General features: G+C 35.9%; 1 protein-coding gene across 2 annotated transcripts; it reads right to left on the bottom strand.

The window, feature by feature from the left end:
- Positions 1-10,376: 10,376 nt before the first annotated feature.
- LOC111452362 (phenylalanine--tRNA ligase alpha subunit, cytoplasmic-like) lies at positions 10,377-24,791 on the bottom strand. 2 transcript variants are annotated; one of them, XM_023093047.1, is made up of 19 exons: positions 24,529-24,791; positions 23,940-24,062; positions 23,620-23,712; positions 23,373-23,429; positions 22,447-22,502; positions 21,981-22,073; positions 21,456-21,546; positions 20,911-20,948; positions 20,779-20,817; positions 20,556-20,632; positions 20,386-20,470; positions 20,181-20,277; positions 11,984-12,080; positions 11,498-11,569; positions 11,334-11,400; positions 11,124-11,249; positions 10,847-10,901; positions 10,662-10,736; positions 10,377-10,537 (listed from the first exon to the last, which is right to left on the bottom strand). In XM_023093047.1, exons 1-18 carry the CDS (start codon positions 24,673-24,675, stop codon positions 10,677-10,679), a joined length of 1,473 nt encoding a protein of 490 aa, XP_022948815.1. In that variant the 5' UTR covers positions 24,676-24,791; the 3' UTR covers positions 10,377-10,537; positions 10,662-10,676. The 2 variants fall into 2 exon arrangements, with proteins under 2 accessions (XP_022948815.1, XP_022948806.1); XM_023093038.1 differs by having other exon boundaries at positions 10,377-10,736; positions 24,529-24,790.
- Between the last annotated feature and the right edge of the window lie 290 nt (positions 24,792-25,081).

Here is a 25,081-nt window from a genome sequence, read left to right as displayed (position 1 = left end):
GCCTTGAATCCCTACAAGTAGAGGATTATCAAATTCGCTATTCACCGTCCGCCCTAATTCTAAATCAACCATAGACTAGCTTTACACTACGAAAATACTGCTTAGAAAGTTCGAGGGAAGAATCCAAAACCCGAACTACAACCGAATAACAACTCGTACTTAAGCATACACATTGAGAGCTGAACTCAAAGCAATCAATCTGGACATCACGTAGTTGTTTTTGCAAGATCTTAATTTTAATTGGTAGAGTGGATCAAACATTTGTTCAGTTGAGTCACTTCGTGTCTTATGATTTAGAACTTGTTTCCGCTTACCCAAACAACTCCATTTTTGCCAGAGGAATTTCTTTAAATAATCTAATTTTAAAATTTGAAAATGAAAATGAAAATAAAATTGTAGATATTAAAAAAAAAATTTAATTTTTAAGAATAAAAAAAAAATTGGGAGAGGAAATTTAATGATGAAAGAAAATAAGACAGAAAAGTAATTGGAGCGGAAGGATGCGTCACGTCATGGGTGAGGTTAAGATATATGGACAAAAAGCATGGAAATGGAGCTTTACTCTCACGTGATACTCACGTGCTTTTTGTGACTTTTTTTTTCTTCTTCTTCCAATTATTATTATTATTTCACCACTAGGGCGTGAATTTAAATATTAAATATTCATTTCTCATTTCTCATATATATAGTTTTTTTTTTCTATACATGTTATATATGTATATTTGGTTATTTTATTAATAATTTATCATAATTCGTATTAATTTTTGAAAGATAATGTGCATAATTAATTTAAATAATTTATTTGAAAGTTACGAGATGTATATGCCCTAAAGTATGTAATATGATTTAATATAGGTGAAATTAAGTAGAATATAGATTTCGAAAGCAGCTACATAGTAATTAGTAATTTCGGTTAAGTTGTAATAGCTCAAAAAAAAAAAAAAAAATCATAAATAGATAAATAAACAAAGAAATAAACGAATAAAAATAATTAAAAAAAATTATGTTAATAAGAGTAATAATAAATAAATAAATACATAAAAAAGAAAAACTCTTATCCACTCCTTTCTACTAACCTTTCATCTCTCCTCAACCCACACGCTAGAAAATCACAATTTGTAAAAGGAAACAGAAAAGAAACAATTGTCAGATTTATTTGGAGAAAAAAAAAAAAGAGAATGACCTTTACCAGTTGAGATTCACCTTCACCTGAAGAAGATTTAAGTGAAGATAGATGTGATTAATAAGGTTGACTTAGATTTCAATGGACTTTCATTTAAGGATAACGTCGGGACATCAGCCTAAGCTAATCAGGTAAGTAGCTCACTCGTCGTAGGTTACGCGTTGTATGTTGTATGTTGGTACGTACCCGTAGCTTCGCACGTGTCATTAAATTGTATGCTAGTCTGTTATACTCGATTAAGTACCCTTGTCAAATGCGAATGTATGCTGTTTAGTGTGATATGATGTGCTATGTTTATGACGTTTATGATGTGTCTAGATAAGTCTGGCGTGAATGGTACTATAATTCTGAATGTAAACAGCATGTAATGTATGACATAAAATCACGATAAATTGCATGAAATATAACCCTGTTAGGATTATGTATGATACGTAGACTGAAAAATGAGAAGTGACATGTTAACATGAAAGATGATAGTGGGGTTATATTCATTAATGATAAAAGTAGAAATATTGGGGACCTCATGCATTATGTGTGCTCATGCCTTGAGGGATATCCCTATTCCATCACGAGAGTACGGACGTGTACATCCAATGGCAGGACAACGATCGTTATGTTTTGCATAGCGCTGCCGTGACGGTTACTAGTTCTAACGGGTGTCCGGCCTAAGGAGCTTCCAGAGTATGCTCGCCCGACAAGGAAAGTGGCCCATTAGTATGCGAACTGACTGGTGAGCCCATACTCGCACGTATGGGCTATGTGTAGAGTATATGGTACACGTCCAAATTTCCCGTTAGGACAGCACCGTAGGAAGATAGATTGAAAGATAGGTCCCATCATCTCATTTGCTTGTGATTGTTGCATAACCCCGATAGGGGGTCACTTACTGAGTATTATAGAAATACTCAAGTCTCGTGCTACTATATTTTTCAGATAAAGGCAAGACATTCTTGTACGGCTGACGATAACATCGCAACTCAAGACCATGACACATGCATAGGATAATTGTATTTATTTTCTTAGACTTAGGCTAGAATAGGATGTTTTTAACTTAAATGCTTATTTATTTTATTTAGTCTTTTGTTGTGTCGTTTTAAAGATGTTTTCGAAACACGTAAGTTCATGACTGTGTTTTAAGATAAAGGTTATGTTTTATGGAATTTAAATGAGATTTTCCGCATTCAATTTTTATGGTACGTATACAGTAGCGACCTTAAATTAAGTAGAAAATTTCGAGTCGTTACATAAGTTCAACCAAATACGTGAACTTACTGATAGAGTTAGATGATCGATGTATGATGGTGTATGCCCTATGGCTTCTGCATGTACCATATTGTTGTGTTATGCTTATGTGCTTTTACATTGACATATGATGTTATATGACATATGCATGTGATATCCGTGATGATGTGTTATGAATGAAATGGAATGATATGTATGCCATGTCATATCTTAGTCATGTTATGTGTGTGATTGCATTGTTAACTCAAATAGTGGGTGACTTACTGAGTATTGCTTAAAATTTTCAAGCCACGTGTTACTCTCATATTTTCAAGTAAAGGTAGAGCTCCCATGCACGAATGATAGTGAATATTGGAAAGGCCACATAAGTCGGGATAGATGATAGGACACTAGATCACATTCAATTTCATTAGTAGTTGAAAGGTGTTTTATTGCCTTTTATTTAAGGTTCAAAAACTATGTCATATATATTTTCTTATTTTGAATTGAAAATGTAAGTTCATGACTTTATTTTAAGGGTACGTATTATAAATTTTTCGTGTATGTGATTTGAAGCATGCATGTGGTGATATCATTAATTAGGGTAAAAAAATTAGGAGCGTTACAGAATGTCAGAGTCATTAGGTGCTGAATTCGGATTCCAAATGCTGAACCGGATCTAGGCTATGAGACATTACATATACATTCTAAACACAAGAATATAAAGAAAGCATGAAGCCTAAGAGTAATTGAAACGGAGAAATTTCATTCAATCTCCTTTTTATGCATCATTTAGTGGATATTTATAGTCTCCCCACAAAACAAATCTCCAACCCTTCAAATGGCCACAAAAAGAAGTCAGGCCGTTATTTTGACAAGTTCTTCCCACTGTCTTTCAAATGCGTACTAAAAGAAGTTATTACCAACAAGTTTGGTAACTCTCGAACGCTCTTCAATTAGCCACCATAAGAAGTTACAAACTCAAAACAATAAATAACGTTTTCAAAGAAATCATCAATCATGTGACAACAACTTCATGTTTCATTTCAACCTTGTAAATATTAACGAACGATATCGTAAATAAAGAATAAACATTCGTTGAATCTTCTTGGTTTCAGATCGTATATTAAGTCTATTAAAACTTATAAAACACTGATTTTTATCGGAAAGATAATCTCACGTCTAGATTTTATTTTATAAAAAGTGTGACTAATAAATCCAAATAATTTCCATAAACCTCTCGTGGTGTTTAATTAATGTGGAGTGTTGATGAAAATACATTAATGAAACAGTGAAGGGAGGTTAGAGAGGAGAATTCAAATTTGATTAGACTACGTATCTCTAACACATCATGTCACCAAACCCCAACATTTTCAAATAATATAAATAATAAAGAAAAGGATATCATCTTTTTTTTCTCTTTTAAATTTAATTCATCCACCTAAATTATTTAAGCCCTCTTCATCAATTAATCTTATTAATATTTTATTGGTTATTTATTCATGTAAATTATTTTTAAAATATTGTTTATATTTATTATTAATATGTAATATAAGTAAAAATTACATTTTAAATTTATTACAAACTCATTAATTTGCTTACCAATTTTTAAAAACACACCCACATGAAAAAAAAAAAAATACTTATTTTGAAGGCGTGAAAATTGATTATGACGTACCTTACAAACTATTAATGACGTACATATTCATGAAAAATATATGAATCTACGACAAAAAAGAAAAAAAAAATTACATATACGACGAAAAATAAAAAGACAAGATACGTCAAATTTTAAGATACGTAAAATTTGATTGAAACGGAATTATCCAAATTAAAATAAAAAATTTAAAAATGGGTAGGAATGAAATGATATTTCCCCTAAAATTACTTTTTTTTTTGAAGACCCACAAAGATCACTATCTAAAAAGAATTATTGCAATTTTAAAAGCTTCAATGATTTTCAAATGTGAGGTTTGGAGTTTTGTCAAACACTTTGGTCTAAAAAAAATTGTGTTTTTATTCTTCATTTGACTCTTATCCTTTTATTGTGCCCATTGCTTTCATTTCAAATTGGTAATACTTTATCTTTTAAAACAAATATTCCAATGCACTCTAAATTCAAATATATGGTTTTTATATGCATTAAATTATTGGTCTCGACCGCAAAAGTGGGTATAATTCATGGATGATTTCTTTTTCGTACTTAGAAAATAAAAATTATTTATCCTCTAACTTTAAAGGGTAACAAATTTTTTCTATAGGGTGGGGCGTAGATGTCTGTTTGTCCTATTGAAGAGAGTGTTTTGAAAAAATTAGTATCGTTTTGATTGAAGTTGGTACGACGTAGTTCTTCAATAATTGTTGGATGGAAGGTTAAAAATGTAGATGCTCCTTGAGATTTTTTATAAGACCAAACTCAGCTATTGTCTTTACTCTCAAAACTTTTTATATTACTTTAATTTCTATTTATTATATTTTTATTTATACAATAATAAATTCTTTGCCTAATTGTCAAGTTTGTTTTCGGTCAAAATATCACTAGTTCAATAGGGTGAAGCCCAAGTATACTTGTATGAACACGTGTGTATATTTATTTTAGAAAAATGATTTACGTATTTTTTTTTTATAAGAATAAAGATATGTAAAAAGATTTAAATATTTTAGAAATAGATTGTCTGACCTCTGGTGTAAATACTCATCTGGCCTGCCTAGGTTTTCATCCCAAAAAATCTAAAGTACAGAGTGAAGTAGTTTCTACGGATTGTCTTGTAATATCATTTCGATTGGTGTTGATATTGTAATATCTTTTCGATTGGTGTTAATAAAGAGTGAATGTTTCTCACAAAGAGTTGTGTTCAACAATCTGGTATCAAAGCGAGGTTCGTGTATGTTGTCTAATCTCTTGGAATTCTTAGTATGCTTTGTGGGTTGCAGCTCTATTTGATCTTCTACATTAGAAATGATTTGTTAATATTATTAGTGAGTGAGTTTCTTTGTATCGTGAGTAGTCAGTGACTCTGCAAGTTTTGTGCCGAAAGAGCTTGTTTTGTATTACTGAGGTATAGCCAACAGGATGGGTGATTTCCAAATAGTTGGAGGAATCAGGAAACTCAACAACAACAACTACAACACATGAGCAACATGCATGACGTCCTATTTACAAGGGCACGACCTTTGGGAGGTCGTTAGTGGGAGTGAAACTACATCGTCAGAGGAGAATTTCTAATGGTTCCTTGCGCAAATGAAGGATCAAAGCAGAAAAAGCAATGTTTGCCTTGAAGATCACACTCGGAGAAGAGATGTTAGAGCATATTTAGGATGACAAGACACCAAATGAAGCATGAGACACGTTCGTGATGTTGTTCTCAAAGAAGAACGATACGAGGCTACAACTTCTGTTAAACAAGCTGTTATCAATTTCACAACGTGATATGACGATTGCTCAGTACTTTCACAAAGTCAAGTCAATATGTCCGAAGATTACTGAACTAGACCTAAAGTGTGCCATTGGAGAAGCTCGAATGAAGATGGTCATTATCCATGAATTGCAACCAGAATATAGAAGCTTCGTTATTGCTGTACAAGGATAGCCCCCCTCAACCATCACTTGTAGAGTTTGAAAATTTGTTAGCCAACCAAGAAGCCATGACTAAACAAATGGGAGACATCACGTTACAGAGTGAAGAAGAATCACTCTACACAAGTGAAAGTCGGAGCAACAATAAGTCGTCTACCAAACGTGGATATAAATATGGTGACAAAGGAAAAAGCCATCAAGGAATTGCACAACCAAGGAGAGCTCACAAGAACGACAACAATAACTCCCAAGGGAAGATAATTGAAAGTATTTGCTACAATTGCGGGCTACATGTCCAGAGATTGTTGGTCCAAGAAAAAGTCAATGTGACATCCTCCAACTTGGAGACGAAGGAGGAATGGGATGCTGTTGGGTTTTATGTCCTATAACTGATAGTTTGTAAATAAAAACATATTCTATTTTCAATAAAATTATTATTGATGTTTATTCAGTAAAGATTGTTATTGAATAAAGTGAATTTTACGATGATTAATCTAAATCCAATAAACTAAGAATACTCTGGCTATAATATAATTACTTGAACTATATGCAGAGACATAAGAGTAAATCAAGTTCAAGTATATAGTCAAAATGATCTATAGTAGAGGGATAAGGTTGAGTACCTTATCCTAGGGACACTATGGATGCGGTCCACTTTTGTATATGATATAAACAATGTGATCACTAAATTGTACATGTGAAGACATGTGAGTGGGGGCGTCCTATGCAATGAGTATTGCATAAGATCGGACCATGAAGAACATCACTCTCACTTTATAATGTCGTTTATTGTTGAGACTGATTTTTTTCACTCGATGACCTAGGTAACTCGACCTTAATTCTAAGCTAACTATGAACTCATGTTTATTCAGAATTATCCTTAGATTTGCATGGGTGAGAGTGGCCCGAGTTCGCCGACTCAATAAGCCTCCCATTTCAAGGGTAAGACTAGGTGAATAGCTGGGGACATAGGGTGCAAAATAGAATTCACTTCTACCCGCTTTTAGGGATAGTAGAGAGGTTGTTCCCTTAAGTACTGACTCCAGTCTTGAACAAGGGGCCCCACCCTCTCATTGGCCCGAGAGGGATTCGGTTTGGTGGTTGGACCACAAATCAATTGTTCATTAGAGGATCAGTGGGACTTAAGGAACAAGAAGTAACTTTAGGAGTAAAACGGTAAATTGACCCGACTTTAGTTACGAACAACCTGTGAAGGATCGACTTACTAATCATGGTTATATCAAATGGACGGAAATATACCTATAGTGAGGGGAGCGCAACTACTAGTCTATAGTGGAGTGTCCTAGTAGTTAATGAATGTTGGTTAACAAGGTTAATGAGTTTAACCGGTTAATCTTGGATTGTTGGAGCCCATGATCTATAGGTCCATTAGGTCCCTCTACTAGCTCATATCGGACTAAACCATAGAACAGTGTGACGAGTGAGTTCGAAGTGTTCGAATTCAAATTAGGGAATATGCACTACATATATACGATATATTTAACCGCATTTTTATTTTATTTACGAATTAAACAAAAAGAGAGAATCGAAGATATTTAAATAAGATTTAAATATTTTAATAAAATATATGTCGGAATTGATTGAGATTGACAATTGAATTAATATTAAATATTAATTAAATAGTTTAGTTAATCATTTAATATTACTTTAATTTGAAATTAATTATTCAAATTAATTGTTGAATTAAAATGAAAAAAGTCAAAATGTTGACTTCACTTCATGGAAAAATTCATGTTTGAGGTAGTGGAATTTTGAGGTGTCAAAATTTGGTTTAAGCAAAGCATGTTTGCGAAATAAAATCAAAATTTGGTTAACTCAAACTTGTATGCTTGCCACATAATCCCAAACTTTTGAGTGGAATTTTGAGTGTCAAAATTTGGTGATATCAAATTTGCATAAACCTACAAATATGACTTAAATAGAGTAATCAAGGTATATGGAAATTTGATATCACAAACTCTCTCTTCATATATACTAAATCCCTCCTAAGTTTAGTCACTCACCGAATTCTACAATCCTGTTCTAAGGCCGGAGAATAGTGGAGAAGACACAAGTGGTGGTTCGAAACCGGTTCGTGAGGAAAAATGAATTTGAAGTACAAAAGGTTATTACTCAAACACCTTGAGTTTTAATACTTATGACCATGCTAGTTATTTATTATAATTGATGTTTTAAGAGTGCCTAAGATCCAAATTGCTTCCGCATGTGTTATATTAACACCATCAGATGCAAAGACAATATGTGTCATAGAAGAAGACAAGCTAGCGCTCACGACAATGATAAGAGAGCATATCGATTACGAGAATGACTGAATCATTAATTTATGATGTTCAAACCACATGACTGACAATTAGAGTAACACAATGGAAGCAGGATGGCCCTCCGAGAAGGAAGTATTTTCAGACTTGGATAAAATTGAAGAAATTCTTCCACAAAAGATGGGGGAACAAACTGTACATATTTGCTTAAGTGTTGATGTGCCTGAAGATCCAAGTGACACTAATGTTGGTGAGCAAGAAGTGACTCAACCAAGCGAACCTAGTGAAAAGAAAATGACACCTCAACAATTTAGATGGTCAGAAAAAATCCAAAATCCAAATCCAAAGTATGCCAACGCAACTATTATAGAAGACGAAGTTAAAGAACTAGAGACGTATAAAGAAGTATCACAAAATACGGCTTGACAGTAGGCAATGAAGGAAGAATTTATAACCTTAGAGCAAAATCAAACTTGGAAACTATTGTCAAGACCAAAAGATATCAAACCTATCTCTTACAAGTGAGTTTACAAAATAATGTGTCTCTTAGATGGATCAATCGAGAGATACAAGGCTCGCACTGTAGCTACAGAGTTATCTCAACAATATGGACTAGACTATGATTAAATGTTTAGTCCAGTGGTGAAGATCACTATCGTACAGGTTCCTCCAGCACTTGCTGTAAGTAAAGATTGAAAATTATAGCAGATGGATATGAATAAGCAGATGGATATGAATAATGCTTTCTTGCATGGAGAGTTGAATTGGGACATCTACCTGAACCAACCAAATGGATTTAAAAATGAAGTTGGAGTTAGTAGTCAGGACATGCAAAGTCTAAAGAAACCTCATTTGGATGCGGCTCAACAAATTTTGAGATATGAGAAAGGTACAATCAGTTATGATCTTTTGTACAAAAGAAGCGAAGACTACAAGCTAGCTGAATACTGTGATGCCGACTATGCAGGAGACTACGATACCATAAGATCAATCACTAGATATGTGTTCAAGAACAATTTCCTGGCATAACAAAGGACAACTAACAGTACCATTGTCAACTACAGAAGCGGAGTACAAAGCAGCGGTTGGAGCAGCTCAAGAAAGTACATGACTGAAACTCTTAACGGAGGTTTACACCAGAAAATTGACTATCCAATGCCACTTTATTGCGACAACAAATCTGTAGTGTGCCTAGCAAAAAAATTGAGATTTTGTGCTAGAACAAAGCATGTAGAGGCTTCTCTGTTAGCTTAGCATGATGCAACATATGAGAACTAGTACTGAGAGGGAGCGTTAAAATATCATAGCTCAGCATGATGCAACAAATGAAAACTAGTACTGAGAGGGAGATTAAGATATCATCATTAGCCCAATAATTGTATGAGCGTTAGAAAAATGATTTAGATATTTTAGGAATAACAATAATCGGACATTTTAGAAAAATGATTTAAGTATTTTTAAGAATAAAGATGTCTTAAAAGATACCGAATTTTAGGAATAGATCGTTAGTTTTTTTATATAGATACCCTTCCACCTTATCCAGGCTTTTACCCCAAGAAATTAGTTTCTACATATTGTTTTGTAATATCTTTTCAATCGATGTTAATAAAGAGTGCAAAGTGTTTCTCACAAAAAGTTGTGTTCAACAATCACTGATTGATTGTTGCGAAAATACAGCTCGACTCCTTCTCAGAAAATGGGGATCAGTCGAAGATGACTATAATAGGCAGATCGGGCCACCCACCTTCGAAAGATGCTAAGAATTGAATTGGATCCATGAATTTAAGAAATAATGAGCTTTAGTCCGACATTTTGAAGACCAACCCTGCCGTAGGGAAATGAGCAAGGAGATGAGTAAGGAGATTTTAGAAATGAGAATGAAAGAGGAATTATTTTATTTTATTTGCAAAATCTGCAAACCATAGTATTCTATTAACATCTTGAAAGTAATTTCAAACTATATAAGGGATCGAAACATGTTAGCTATCAGCGTTCAGAATCTGTTTCATCTTTTTTCATTTCTTGATACACACAAAAAAGTTCTGATAAATTGTTCTTGTTTTTCGTGTCAGCCCACTTACATTTTTAACAATCGCGAGAAAGGGTGAGATCAAGCTGCAGCAAATAATCAATTTCCTTCCAAAACATAAATATAAAAAGAATATGGCACCTCAGTCGTATAAACAAAGAAATCAAGGCTACGCTACTTGTCTTTCACAATCAAATTCCTAAAAATGTTAGTGTTACAGAGCTGTCATGCAATAGTTCTTCGTCTACCTGAGAAGTAATTGAGTGAGCACTTACCATGTAAAGCGACATGGGCGAATAGTTGGCCATTCGCTGGTTACAAACAACCTAAACGACAGAACAAACAGGTATTGGGACACTTGTATTTGCTTACTGAGTTTTGGTTAGCTCAACAGGCATCGATTCCAAGGCGGCATATTGGATTTTTCTTCATAAGACCAAGATCCACCTGGTGAAACACAAGGGCCAAGGGGCAGGGGGGCAAGGCAGATCTTCATTCAGATATGTTATAATGGATTTTCCATAGTTGTGTTTAAGACAGAGTATAAGAAGAGGTACCTTGTGGCCAAACAGATCCCGAATGTTATCGACACCATACAAGATCATGGTTGGTCTGGTTCCAGGACAAGATGCAACAGAAAATAATGATCATTTATCGTTCATCTAAAAAGTAATTTGATTCTAAATATTCTATTCATTTGCAATTCTGCTCCTTCAACTTTTGAAACTCCTAAAGTAATCCTTATAACAGTAAAAACATGCAGGCGGCCACACTTCTGAGACTTAAGTTAAAAAAGAAAGGTCTTTGGCACATAATAGGACACAAGAACCTTACCTCTCGAGCGAAAGACCCCATGCAATAACACGGACATCCTCCGGAAGCCCCATAGGACGTAGCATCTCGGGTCTAAACATTCCTGAATTTCCAACTTCTACCCATTTCTTAAAGCCTTCATGATAACTGACAAATATAATGCATAAAAAATTTGGAGGCGTATTGTATAATAACCAACAGTAATTTCGAAGACATTCAATTGTTTGTCACCTGAAAATCTCCATGCTGGGTTCAGTATATGGATTATAAGCGGGCTTGAAGCGGAGCTTGGACATGCCTGAAATAAAATAGAGCATCAAGTGAATCCAATTGTTTCCTTTCAAATATCACTGGCCACACATTAATTAACCAACATTCTGCTACTAGTTTGTTACCTAGACGAGAGAAGAAGTCATACAATACTCCAATCAAGTCTCCAAGAGTAAGTCCTCGATCACATATCAACCCTAAGAACCAGATGCAAGTATTTACATACTATACCATAAAGCTGTATTTAGATATACATATAAAAGTTAAGTCTGATTTGATTTGATTGAGAAAATATTGTAACTTTGAATTATATAATTATATACATTTACACACTATTTTTAAATCTTAAAAAAAAAAGACGATCTTCTGTTCTTGGAGAAATAAGAGGAAAAATGTAACAAATAAGAGAATGATCAAATAAAAAACATTAAATGTATCGCTTTCGTATCATTTTAATACATTATAGATAGATTAAATGTGACAAAGAAAGATAATCTCTACACAGCCCCAAATTATATAATACATTACAGATAGATTTATGAAATTAGAATTGCCAAAGTTGAGATGGATTATATCATAACCCAAAAACATATTTGCTAATTCATAAATACCTTCTATCTGGTGAAACTCAGCAAGATGGGTTCTATCTACTGCTTCATTTCTGAAAACACGGTCTATCGAGAAGTACTTTTTGGGAGCAAACGGTTTCTGTGAACAAATATTGAGAACAAAGAGAAATTTCAAAACAGATTGACCAGATAATTTGGTGGAAAAAACAATGAAAAGCAAAAGTAGGAGATGAAATTGGAAACTGATAAGGACCGAAGAGCTGGTAAATCAGAATCACACTAAGCTAGAAGTAGAACTTAATGGCTTACGAAATAGACCATATGAATCTCTCTGATTTTTTATTTATTTATTTAAAATTGATCAGACAAGTAAGTGATTAATATCGCCACTTCAAGAGAAGTCCCTCAATTTTTGGACATGACATCCATGGGGATTCTAACTCAGATAGGAAGTGTAACCGTTCAAGCCCACCGTTAGCCGATATTGTCCTCTTTGAGTTTTTTCTTTCGGGCTTACCCTCAAGGTTTTTAAAACGCGTCTGCTAGGGATAGGTTTCCACACCCTTACAAAGGGTGTTTCGTTCTCCTCCCCAACCGATGTGAGATATCACAATCCACCCCCTTTCAGGACCCAGCGTCTTCGCTGGCACTCGTTCCTTTCTCCAATCGACGTGGGACTCCCACCAAATCCACCCCCCTTCGGGGCCCAGCATCCTTACTAGCACATCGCCTCGTGTCTATCCCCCTTTGGGAACAGCCTCCTCACTGGCATATCGCCCAGTGTCTGGTTCTGATAACGGCATGGTCTTACCTAAGTAGTTCAAAACATGAAATTCAACCTAAAGGAAATCATTCAACAATTAAAACTAGAGAAATTAAATGCAAACGTTTATTATTCAAGACAAAACTCAAACAAAACATCTGTCCTATAAAGCCCTCATTCCAACTTTCATAATCTTCACAACGTCTACCATCAACCGTAAATGGGAGCCTTGCATTTACCTGAAAAATAGGGTAGCACGTGACTGAAAAGTATTTTATGAAATACTCAGTAAGTCACCCCACAAAACATTCATTCTTCATCTACAAAATTGGATCGGCTCGGTTCAACCATCATTTGTAGAATTAGAAGCTGATATGATTGACGAAGGACAATTGAATATTTGCACAGTTGAAGTTGGAAATGTCAACAACAGGGTTTGAACCTACACGAGTGAAGCCTAATAGATTTCAAATTTATTTCTTTAGCCACTCAAACATATCAACATTTGTTGAAAGATTTTATTGTTTTTTTGTTTTCATTTTGCAATGGTCAATTGGTCAAAATTGACTTCGTCATTTGTAGAGATTAATGGGGATCGGGATTGAATCCCGACCACAAACGTCTTTTGTCGGGAGACTATAGATACCCACAATATGTTATGTAAAAATCAGATTTGTGGATGAATGTAATTCAGATTTTAAATTGAGACGTTTCCCTTAGAAATCCGAGCATCATATTTGCCATTTCTAAGTTTCAAGCAATTTTTGTGGTAGAATTGCACCCGAGCCATTCAATTAAGTCTTGATCGAGTTAGATTGTGGAGTGACTCAATTTAGAACAAGGTTTCCAAATCTTGCTTCTAGATCTTCGATCATAAGAGGTAATCTAATTCTAGTCTTATCTCTTGGTTGATCCAAATTTTGTATAAGGAGGTGTTAATTACTTTGATTCAAGGGTTCTTGCTTCAACAAAAGCTTGGATCATTGGGCTGAGGATTAGGGTTGCCGTATCAACGTATTACATGTCACTGGACACCACGAAAAAGAAAAGGTCTGCATGATATCATAGCGAACATAATATCGAATGTAAGACTTCCATAGCATGTAAGACTTCCATAGCATGTAAGACTTCCATAGCATATCAATTTATTTCATGGAAACAGTGTAATAGGTTGCATGCATACATGGTAAACAATTTATGACAATACAAAAACACATAGGCATGACATGACATCGACATTTCACAACAAATATGATGCATGCAAAGGCCACAGGGCATGCACTATCATATATACAGTAAGCTAACTTCAACAGTAAAGTCACTTACCTCGTTGGCCTTGGCCGAAGTTTACTCACGATAAGCTAACAACAACACCTAACTACTTCCTATAAAAACCACATTATATGCTTAGAGCCTTTTCATAACGTAACCTAACTACTTCCTATAAAAACCACATTATATGCTTAGAGCCTTTTCATAACGTAACCCAGCTAAACCTTATATTTAATTATCAAGGTAACGTAATCTATTTTGGCAATTAAGAGCTATACCGACCTCAAATGGCTAAAACAAGGGCCATAATGGCTTCAGAAGGGCTGAAAACCTAGGAATCAGTATATTATACGTATACTGAGCTGCCAAGCCGAGCAGCGGGAATTGACGGAGCCGAGGGCACCGAGCTGACAAGCCAAAGGTACAGCTGAAGGCGCGCGTCTTATGGGCGCGGATTTTGTATCCACTGGTCATGGGCCGAATGTAAACGCGACCCGTGGTCTTCGTCTAGAATGTGGGCTGGAACAGAGAGCTGTGGGGTTGGCTGTGCGTGTTCGCGGGTATACGGAGAAACCTAACCCGCAATCCGTCACTTTGTCTTCCTTACCCGAGAACCACGAAGAAACCCTAATCGCAAACTCCCTTTTCCGTTTATTGACGAGACCGAAGCCCTCATGTTTTCTTGTTGCCGTTTGGTTTGTCCCTCCTTGTTATTCAACACCTCAGAGTTGGTTCGCTCTTACCCGAGAAAACTCACTGAAAACTCGAAGCCTCGCGACGTTTTTCGATTTCTTCTTCAAACCCTTCTGTCTTTCTCTCACAGGCGCAACAACGACAATCAAAGGAAAAAAGCGACTATTTAGATACCCTAAGGTTTAAGTGTGTGAAACTGAGGAAAATACTACATTTCTATTAACAAAAGAAAATGCCTCACCGAAAATTATGCGATTTCCTGCGAGATTTCATGCATCATCGAGTATTACTTTTTTTTTTGGAAACTCGTACCGTTACATTACCCCTAAGAAGAGCATTCGTCCTCAAAAGTGTTTGTATCCAAAAATAGCTCTGGGTACTTTTCTCTCCTCTCATCCTCTCGTTCCCATGTGGCCTCCTTTACTGGTTGGTTTCCCTACCACACCTTGACAAATGCAATGTATCTAGTAAGCCACTAAGTTCTACTACTAGATTATGCCTCTACCCTCAAGGATACTGAAAACATTAATGCGGCAGTGACATGTACACTATCTGTTCTTGGTCACCTTGCTTTGACATTGTTTGACTCGGGATCACGCATTCTTTTATTTCTACTGTTTTTGTTAGTCAAGCAAAAATTGTGTTAAAACCCTTGTTGCATGATTTCTTAGTAGGCATTCAGCATGGGTGGATATGATTGCTACTTATAAGGTAAAAAATGGTCATGTAATATTATAAGGGGTTAATTTAGAAGTAGATTTAATGGTAGTTGATATGACCGTATATGATAATTTTGAGGATGGATTTGTTAGCGAAAAATTATGCTAGCATAGACTGTTACAAGAAAGAAGTGATCTTTACGCCACCATCTAAGATCAGATTCATATTCAAGGGCACGAGTCTGGGTACTATGCCAAATATGATATCAATAATGAAAGCAAATAAGCTGATCTAGCATAAAACATGGGCAGTACTAGCCAGCACTGTCGATATCAAGAATGAAGAAGCTTCCCTAACCACATTACCTGTGGTGAATGAATTCCTAGATGTGTTCCTAGAGAACTTGCCAAGAATCCCTCTGTCATGAGATGTCGATTTTGCAATAGAGCTGGAACTAGGTACCAGTCTTATATCTAAGGCCCTGTACCGTATGGCACCAACTGAGCTGAAGGAACTCAAGACGCAACTACAAGAGCTACTGGATAAAGGATTTATTAGACCTAGCGTTTCTTCTCCGGGTGCACCTGTGCTATTTGTCAAGAAAAAAGATGGTTCAATGCACTTGTGCATTGATTATAGGGAGTCGAATAAGAGATCGGTGAAGAACAAGTATCTCCACCCACACATTGAGGACTTATTCGATCAGCTTAGGAGGCCACAGCTCGAAATGAGAGAATTTTGGTTTAGGGAGGCCACAACTCAGGGAGAACTATGCCAAGTTCTCGAAGTGTGAATTTTGGTTACGCGAAGTTTGTATGTCAAGTTCTCGAAATGACACTTTGCGTAACCAAAATGAGACTTCCCCCCTAAGGACTTTTAGTTACGCGAAGTCTCATTTCGAGAATTTGGTATACAGACTTCCCGTAACCAAAATTTACACTTTGAGAATTTGGTATACAGTTTATTTTCTCTCAGAATTGTCCAGGCCTTTCTCAAGTGCATTTGGTGTTCTTGATCCATCTTTAAGTATACCAAGATATCATCTATGAATACAATGACAAAAGTATCTAAATATTCCTTGAACACTTGATTCATCATATCCATGAATACTGCAGAGGCATTAGTGAGTCCAAATGACATTACCATGAACTCGTAATGACCATATCTTGTTCTAAAAGCTATTTTGGTATGTCCTCATTTTTTATCTTGATCGGGTGGTAACCTGATCGAAGGTCAATTTTTGAAAACATTGTGGCCTCTGGGAGGAGATGCTCTATTGCAAAATCGACATCTCGTGACGGAGGGATTCCTGACAAGTCCTCTGGAAACACATTTGGTTATTCATTCATCATGTGGTTAGGAAAGCTTCTTCTTTCTTGGTATTCACAATGTGGCTAGTATTGCTCACGCTCTATGCTAGACTAGCTTCTTTGCTTTCATCATTGATATCACCTTTGGCATAATACAGACTCGTGCCCTTGAATTTGAAATTGGTCTTGGACGGTGGCGGTAAAGATGATTTCTTTCTTATAAGAGTCTATGCTAGCATAATTTTTCGCCAACCACTCCATCCCAAAATTATATCATTATATGAAAATATCAACTACCATTAAATCTAGTTTAAATTAACCCCTGATACTATTACATGACCATTTTTTATCCTATAAACAACAACCATATCCACCCTGCCGAGATGTCTACTAAGAAATCATGCAACAAGGGTTCTAACACAATTTTTGCTTGACTAACAATAACAAAAACAATAGAAATAAAAGAATGCGTAGATCCCGAGTCAAACAATGTCAAAGCAAGGTGACCAAGAACAAATAGTGTGCCTGTCACTACCGCATTAGGGTTTTCAGTATCCTTGTAGTAGTAGAACTTAATGGCTTACGAGAGACATTGTATGTGTCAAGATGTGGTGGGGAAACCAACCAGTAGAGGAGGCCACACGGGAACGAGAGGATGAGATGATAGAAAAATACCCAGAGCTGTTTCTGGATACAGACACTTTCGAGGATGAAAGTTTTTCTTGGGGGTAATGTAACGATACAAGTTTTCAAAAAAGAAAAGGTAATACTCGATGACACATGAAATGTCATCAGAAATCACGTGATTTCCGGCGAGGCATTTTCTTTTGTTAATAGAAACGTATTATTTTCCTTGAGTTCCCCACACTTAAACCCTAGGGTATCTATCATTGTTGCGCAAGAGAAAGACAGAAAGGTCTGAAGTGAGAAATCGAAAAATGTCGCGAGACTTTGAGTTTTCAGTGAGTTTTCTTGGGTAAGAGCAAACTAACGTTGTGGTGTTGCATAACAAGGAGGGACAAACCAAACAGCAACAAGAATGAACGTGAGGGCATCGGTCTCGTCGATAAACAGAAAAGAGAGTTTGCGATTAGGGTTTCTTCGTGACGTTGGTCTCGTAGGTAAACAGAAAAGGGAGTTTGCGATTAGGGTTTCTTCATGGTTCTCGGTTAAGGAAGACGAGGTGACGAATTGCGGGTCAGGTTTCTTCGTATACCTGCGAACACGTATAGCCAACCCCACAACCCTCTGTTTCGGTCTCTGTTCCAACCCACATTCCAGACGAAGACCACGGGCCACATTTACGTTCGGCCCAAGACCAGCAGATACAAAATCCGCGCCCAGAAGACACACGCCTTCAGTTGTACCTTCGGCTTTGTCAGTTTGGCTTCATCAAATCCCGCGGCAGGCAGCTTGATATACATATAATATACCGATTCCTAGGTTTTTGGCCCTTATGAAGTCATTCCTGCCCCTTGTTTTAGCCATCTGAGGTCAGTATGACTCTTAATTGCCAAAACAGATTACGTTAGGACCTTATAATTAAAGGTAAGGTTTAGCTGGGTTAGTTATGAAAAGGTTACCTATAATGTGGTTTTTATAGGGAGTAGTTAAGTGTTGAAGTTAGCTTGTCGTGAGTAAACTTCAACCAAGGCCAACGAGGTAAGTGACTTTACTGTTGAAGTTAGTATGTATGATGTTGCATGCGCCATATTGGTAAGTGACTTTACTGTTGGAGTTAGTATGTGTGATGTTGCATGCCCTGTGGCCTTTGCATGTGCCATATTGGTAAGTGACTTTACTGTTGGAGTTAGTATGTATGATGTTGCATGCCCTGTGGCCTTTGCATGCACCATATGTAGTGAAATGTCAATGTTATGTCATGCCTGTGTTCTTGTATTGTCATGAATTGTTTACTACGCATACATGCAACCTATTACTTTGTTTCCATGAAATGAATTGATATGCTATGGAAATCTTACATGCTATGAGTGTGATGGACTGAAGAACATTGCTATGCATACACATTGCTTAACTGAGCCATGGAACGCAAAAAGGAAATGAAACGTAATATATATTATGCAAGGTAAGTCATGGGACCTAATGCATGTTTGTGTGTCCTATGTGCATAAGGATACTTTCCCGTTATGTTATGATGGTACGGACGCATAAGTTCGATGTTATGCTCGCTATGATATTATGCAGACCTTTTCCTTTTCGTGATGTCCGATGACGTGTAATACATTGTTCCCAACCAAGTCAGGCCCAGGGGGTTCGTACACGAGCCCACCTGTTACTACACATCCACACTACCCGGATAAAGCAAGGGCCTAAGGCCATGTAAAGTGAATGGAAGACAGGTTCCACTCGGGTTTTGCATGTGTTTTGCATGTGTTTTGCATGTGATTTGCATGTGATTTGCATGTGATTTGCATGTGTTTTGCATGTGATTTGCATGTGATTTGCATGTGTCTTGTATGTGTATTGTATGTCTAACCCGACAGTGGGGTGACTTACTAAGTATTTCATAAAATACTCTAGCCACGTGCTACCTTATTTTTCAAGTAAAGGCAAGGCTCCTATGCACGGTTGGCGGTGGACGTTGTGAAGACCATGGAAGTTGGAATGGGGGCTTTATAGGACAGTAGATGTTTTGTTTGAGTTTTATCTTTGAATATTAAACTTTGCATTTAATTTCTCGGTTTTAGTTGTTGAATGATTTCCTTTAAGTTGAATTTCGTGTTTTGAACTACTTATGTAAGACCATGCCGTTATTTTCAAAGTTATATTATATGAACTTCTATGCAAGTAACATCACTAATAAGGTTAAAGAAATATTAAGGTTAAAGAAATATTAAGGGCGTTACAGGAAGTATGCACATTGGATAAAACGTACTGCACTATGGTTAGTCTCCCCCCTTCTGAATACTTATTATTCCACTAGTTTCCGGAAATTTTTAAATCTCAAACACCAGAAAGAACACAACCCAAGTAGTGGTTTACATAGAGGTTCTGGAGAAAGGCGCCAGGCTACTGATTCTACGTGGGGGAGGCATTTTGATACTATTTGATGCCAAGTTTTTTCTTTTGATCTTGAAGACACGACCTGAATTTGGATTGGAATAATAAGACCCACGGCACGCATTATTTATATCAGAAGAAAGACCATGGAAGGAACGCTCTAGAGCTGGTGGAGGTAGGCTGTTCATACCTAGAGGCAGTTTGATACTTTTTGATGCTTGGACATTATGACAGTTAATTGTAATAGTGAGTAGTCGTACAGAGTGGGGATCGTAGTGTAGGTTAAAGGCTAAGATAAATATTAGATAAAAAGGGGATGTAGCAAGCTCTTGGTACAGGACTCTCAAACTACCTATGTCCTCATCAATGAAAGGATTTTCTTGCAGTTGTACGAATGTTCAAATGCATAACAATTCTCCCATTGTTTCTGTATTTAATCATGAATATACTAGCTAAACGGCACTGGTTATATTATATATCAAAGGCTATTTAGAATATGAAAAATCAACCGACTACTTACCCGTGCAAGCAAGTATAACATCCTGGAGGACACAGCAGTTGTATGAGTTCGTAGTAGGTTCTTATTTGCTTCCTCTCTTTTCCAATCATATCCATATCTAAATAAGGAAAAATAATAAGAATAAACAATTTTTTTAAAAAAAAATAAGTTTCTGAAATACAAAGCAAAGAAAGAAAGGGGGCGTCTTGAAGAACAGATATCACACCCTTTAGATCCATAACCACCATTCTCATGGACCTGCTTCACCCTCTCCACATAATCTTCAGGAAGTTCCTTCGTGCTGGAAGGAGCTACAGATGTAACACCAAAGAACTATTAAGAAAAAAAAAACCAACCATAAAAACTTTTGATATTCAGCAATGAAGTGGAGGAGACCTTGCAAGAAGAAAGTATCATGTGCATCACGGGCAGGGTGTTGTTGGGGTTGGAATAATGCATCAAAGTTCCAGAAGCTGTGCGCACAGAAGAGAAAGAAAAGCTAATAAGAATATATTAAAATTCTTTTTAGTAGTAGCACTGACATATATTCAGTCATTTCCAAGGAAACTACGGATGTAAAACCTATCATTCTAGAAGGGGAGCCGGGGAGCACTCCTACCTGCTCTCGACAAAGTTATTGGTAGGCATCTCTTCAAACCTGAAATCATAAACCGAAATATAGGCCTATAACTGTAAATTTTTTGTTTATAATAAAAACTACTAAAAAAACATAAACATAAGAGTTACTCACCCCATTTGACGAAAAATATTTTTTAATTGCTGCCGAACCTAAATGTTGAAAAGATGTCCAAGTAATAAAGAGAAACAGACGTTCAATTTCAGTACACAAATAGATACTGAAGGTATGCATAGGCAAAAGGGGGAACATCAAAGAATAAGGCATCATGCATGTTGACATGAATATTTACAACCTTGCTAATTAGTTTGAGGATTATTGGAATCTATGAAGTATGATCGGAATATAGTGAGGTCATGTCAACCATCAATCTGCCTCTACCTAAGTTTAAAGCCCAATGAAAGATTGGTTTTGATAATCCTTCTGTATCTATAACAATATCGAATGTGCCATAGAGACTCCCTAGATTAAAGTTCCTCTAAGGGATTCAACCTCATTCTACAAATATAGTTACTTTTGGTTTTTTGGATAACTTGATCAACTATACAGGCATAATCATCAGCAATCAAAGTACGTCCTTTAAAGGATTTAATGTTAACCAATAAATTTCTTCTAAAAGAAGGATTTCCATTTTTTCAAAAGAAATGGAGTATTCTTACCTTGAGCAATGGATGAAAATGACCACACTCAAGGGGCTGACCTTTGGCATTGAAGTTATACTCTTTGAACTCTAGTTCTCTCCAGTCTCCCCTAGATAATGCGAAGTATTAATTTATCAGTTTCCAAGTTTTTCAATACAAGATGCATGAACTAGAAAGAAATGAGTAAACTGGACATGATAATTGATGTTTCAATGGCAATTTCACTCGTCCAACAAATTGAGCAGACATATTTAAGCCTACAATAATTCACAATAGGTAAAAGTGATTGAAGACGAAGTAGGAAATGAGAGTTTAATGTTAAACAAAAAAACAAGTGTCAAGAATTGGCATTGGACGCATATACCAAAGAGAATAATAAATAAACAAATTACCACACCAAAAAAAAAAAAAAAAAAAAAAAAAAGAAATAGAACCATTTCTAACAGCAGAATGGAGTAAATCATCCAATAAATTATGTGTTTTTGAAGCTTACTGCCATAAAATAAAATCCATGCATGAAACAACATTAGGAAAATAGAGGACCTCTGAAGATTTTCCCGCGTTAAATCTGTAGCAGCCTTTTTCCTTCTTGGAGCGTAACTAGGACCCTTCTTCACTGAGTAGCCTTTCCACGTTCTAGAAAAAGTCAAAATAAACATTTTTAAGATAACAAACAGATAGAAATCTGTATCATGTGCTAGAATAAAGCTTCTTAAAGTATCGAAACTAAGCCCAGTCTAAAACAGTATGAAAATTTCCAAAACCAATTTTATAAATACACACATGTATATATATATATATATATATATATAAGTAACAGAGAAGATATATTCAGCAATCTAACGAATAATTAATCAAATAAGGAACTGTCAGTGCATCCTCGATGGAAAACCAAATATAGAGGTCCACGTGTCTAACAATCAGACAAGAGGAACATAAATTTTTTAAAATATATAATTAAATATCTACTGAATAAATAAATCAAGAAAACGAGAAGTATGATAATTACTGGGATACGATTAGCTTTCTTGCTTTGAGAGCCTTCACGTCATCATCATGGATTTCCTAGAGTCAAAATCCAAAATTCTTAGCTGATCTAGACCGAGATATTTGACAAATTATTCAAGAAAAAATATATCAATATGGATAACAGTGATGATGAGATGAGGTAGATAGCCAAAACTCCAACCATTTGAAAGAGTTTTTTTTTTTCCTTCTTCTTTTTTCATTAACTCAACAAAAGCAAATATCTATGTAAAAAGCTATCACAATTCACAATCCAAACATCTATGGTAATACAGTCCATTCAATTTAATTGTTTTTATTTTCCTTTCTTTTCTAAAAAAATAGTTGCATTAGTTCAAAACAGTATTACAAAATAGGAGGATGAAACAACCTCCAAACTGGACGCCAGGTTTCTTTCTCTCTTTAATTTACTTGTATTATGGAGTAAATACAAAAATTTCCACAAACTGTAACATTTTGAAACACTTTGATGGTGCTCTCAAAAATTTCCTGCAACAAGAGAAAGTTTTCTAGAATGTATATGGAGCTATTACATTGTCAGTTACAAATTTAGCCTCCTAAGTTTGAAATGCATGCAGGTAAATAGGCTAGACCAAAACCTTAAGAAAAACAAAAAATGAAGAACTATTTGCCCTGAAAATAATGAGAAATGTGAATCTAGTTCCCAACATGTGAGTCATTATATCACAACACCCATTATGCAATAGTATCTAAATAGTCAGATACCACTTTCCAAGAAGTCCCAAGTGAACTGATGATATCAAGCTATTACTCCAAATAATACTTTCGAACTGCCTTTCTAGAGATACAGTATGACCATAAACAAGAAATGAATGAAACTCATTAATGAAGCTTCAACATCCAAGAATCTGTGTAATACAAAACCAATGAATTATAATCAATGATCACCTTTCCATCTTTTATCTGCAGAAGCAAGTTTTTCACCTTATCATCAACATGTTGAACCTACAGGAAAAATCACTTATGAATAACCAAAAAGAATGTAAAGGAGCTTTAATTATAATATTTAAGCTAGAAAGTAATAATGGCTAGAAGCTAATCGGTGACATATCCTGGTTACAAAGTGTAATGGTTATTAATTGCTTCCCCATTTCAACATTTCGATACTGAACACCACAAAGTGTAAGTGACAAACCTTTCTGGATATTAATTGCTTCCCCATTTCAACCCATTTGTTCTTTGCTGCCTGAGCACATCCAATTTTGAAAACAGATGGACCCAACTTTTTCTGCAACAACAGACCAGTTGGACATTTGCAACAAACAACTTCAGCACTAAGATGTACTCAAATCCAAAACAGATGAAAATGAAGGCAAAAAATAAAAGATAAAATGCCTAATTTTGCATCCAAACAGCTCTCACATCATCAAACTCAGATGAAAAGACTACATTGGGATAATCCCCATACTATTCAACGCACCAAACCAAAATGAACAATCATGATGGCAATATCACCTGTAGTTCTTCTCTTGGAATTCCCTCGGGTGGAATTGCCAGCAATAGCTGCACCTCAGGTGATCCCGTAGCAGCATAACTCTCGCCCTCACCAGTAAGAGTCCATTTCTCCTTCTTAATGTCCTGAAAATCTCTCAAAAAGGAAGATGTGATCAATTAATGAATTCACAGTTCAATTATTCGTGAAAATATCAAACTATCAGAATATGAAATAACCAAAGACAACAAATTAATCATGAGAAATACTTGAAACAACTATCCAAATCAACATTAACAACCGTCTGCAAACGGTTGACCAATCAAACGTTATAGCAACAATCATATACAAGCAAAACCAATTCACGAGTATTAAAGAAATGTTGTCTTAGTCTACCACGCGCCAATTGTCAATTGACGCATAAAGAATGAGAACCAAGCAAATGCGGATTACTCTGCAAGCAATGACAAGTAAAAATCCAAGTAAAACCGTCCTTTCCAGCTCAAACCAAACTCAAACAAACAGCATGGACTAGTAATCAGCTTGCTAAACTGGAAATTCATAGTAGCAGAAAGAAGCATATACGAATAAAAGGAAAAGAAGCAAGCGTACTTCAGCATCGACGTATCTGAAGCCGTTGAGACTCTTGATGATGTTGACGACCTCGTTGTGATCGAGTCCAAATTCGTGGGCGAACAGTCCAGAATCGGAGATTTCGACGTTCTTCTCAAGGTAACGGAGAATTGCTTCCTCCGCCATCTCCACGATGGGATTGCGGCCTCTTACTTCAACGCTCACGAGCAGCAGCAAGCAGTTGGTCTTTATTTTCTGTGCGCCAAAATATGGTCTCACAAAAGCCCTGACATGACGACAAAAGCAGTAGAACGGCATCAGATTCCCCAGGCGACTGGCTTGTTGGGCCTCGACGTTGTTGGGCTTTTACAACAGTGTAACTACGTCAGCTTCATCAATTTAAAATTATATTTTAAAGTAACTCATTCCACGTAATTTCTCTTATTTATTGTCTTCAAATTGAGTCGTTTCCTTTGGAGTTTGGTTGTTCCAACTTTAGAGGTTTTTTTTTTTAGGTTGTTTTTGTTTTTTTTTTATCCGAGAATTATCGCCACCGACTTGATAAAATTTTAGAATGATCGAAATTTGTTAC

The sequence above is a fragment of the Cucurbita moschata genome, unplaced genomic scaffold, assembly GCF_002738365.1.
Source record: "Cucurbita moschata cultivar Rifu unplaced genomic scaffold, Cmos_1.0 Cmo_Scf00001, whole genome shotgun sequence".
NCBI classification, from domain to species: Eukaryota; Viridiplantae; Streptophyta; class Magnoliopsida; order Cucurbitales; family Cucurbitaceae; genus Cucurbita; species Cucurbita moschata.
This window is presented reverse-complemented; position numbering and strand designations above follow the sequence as displayed.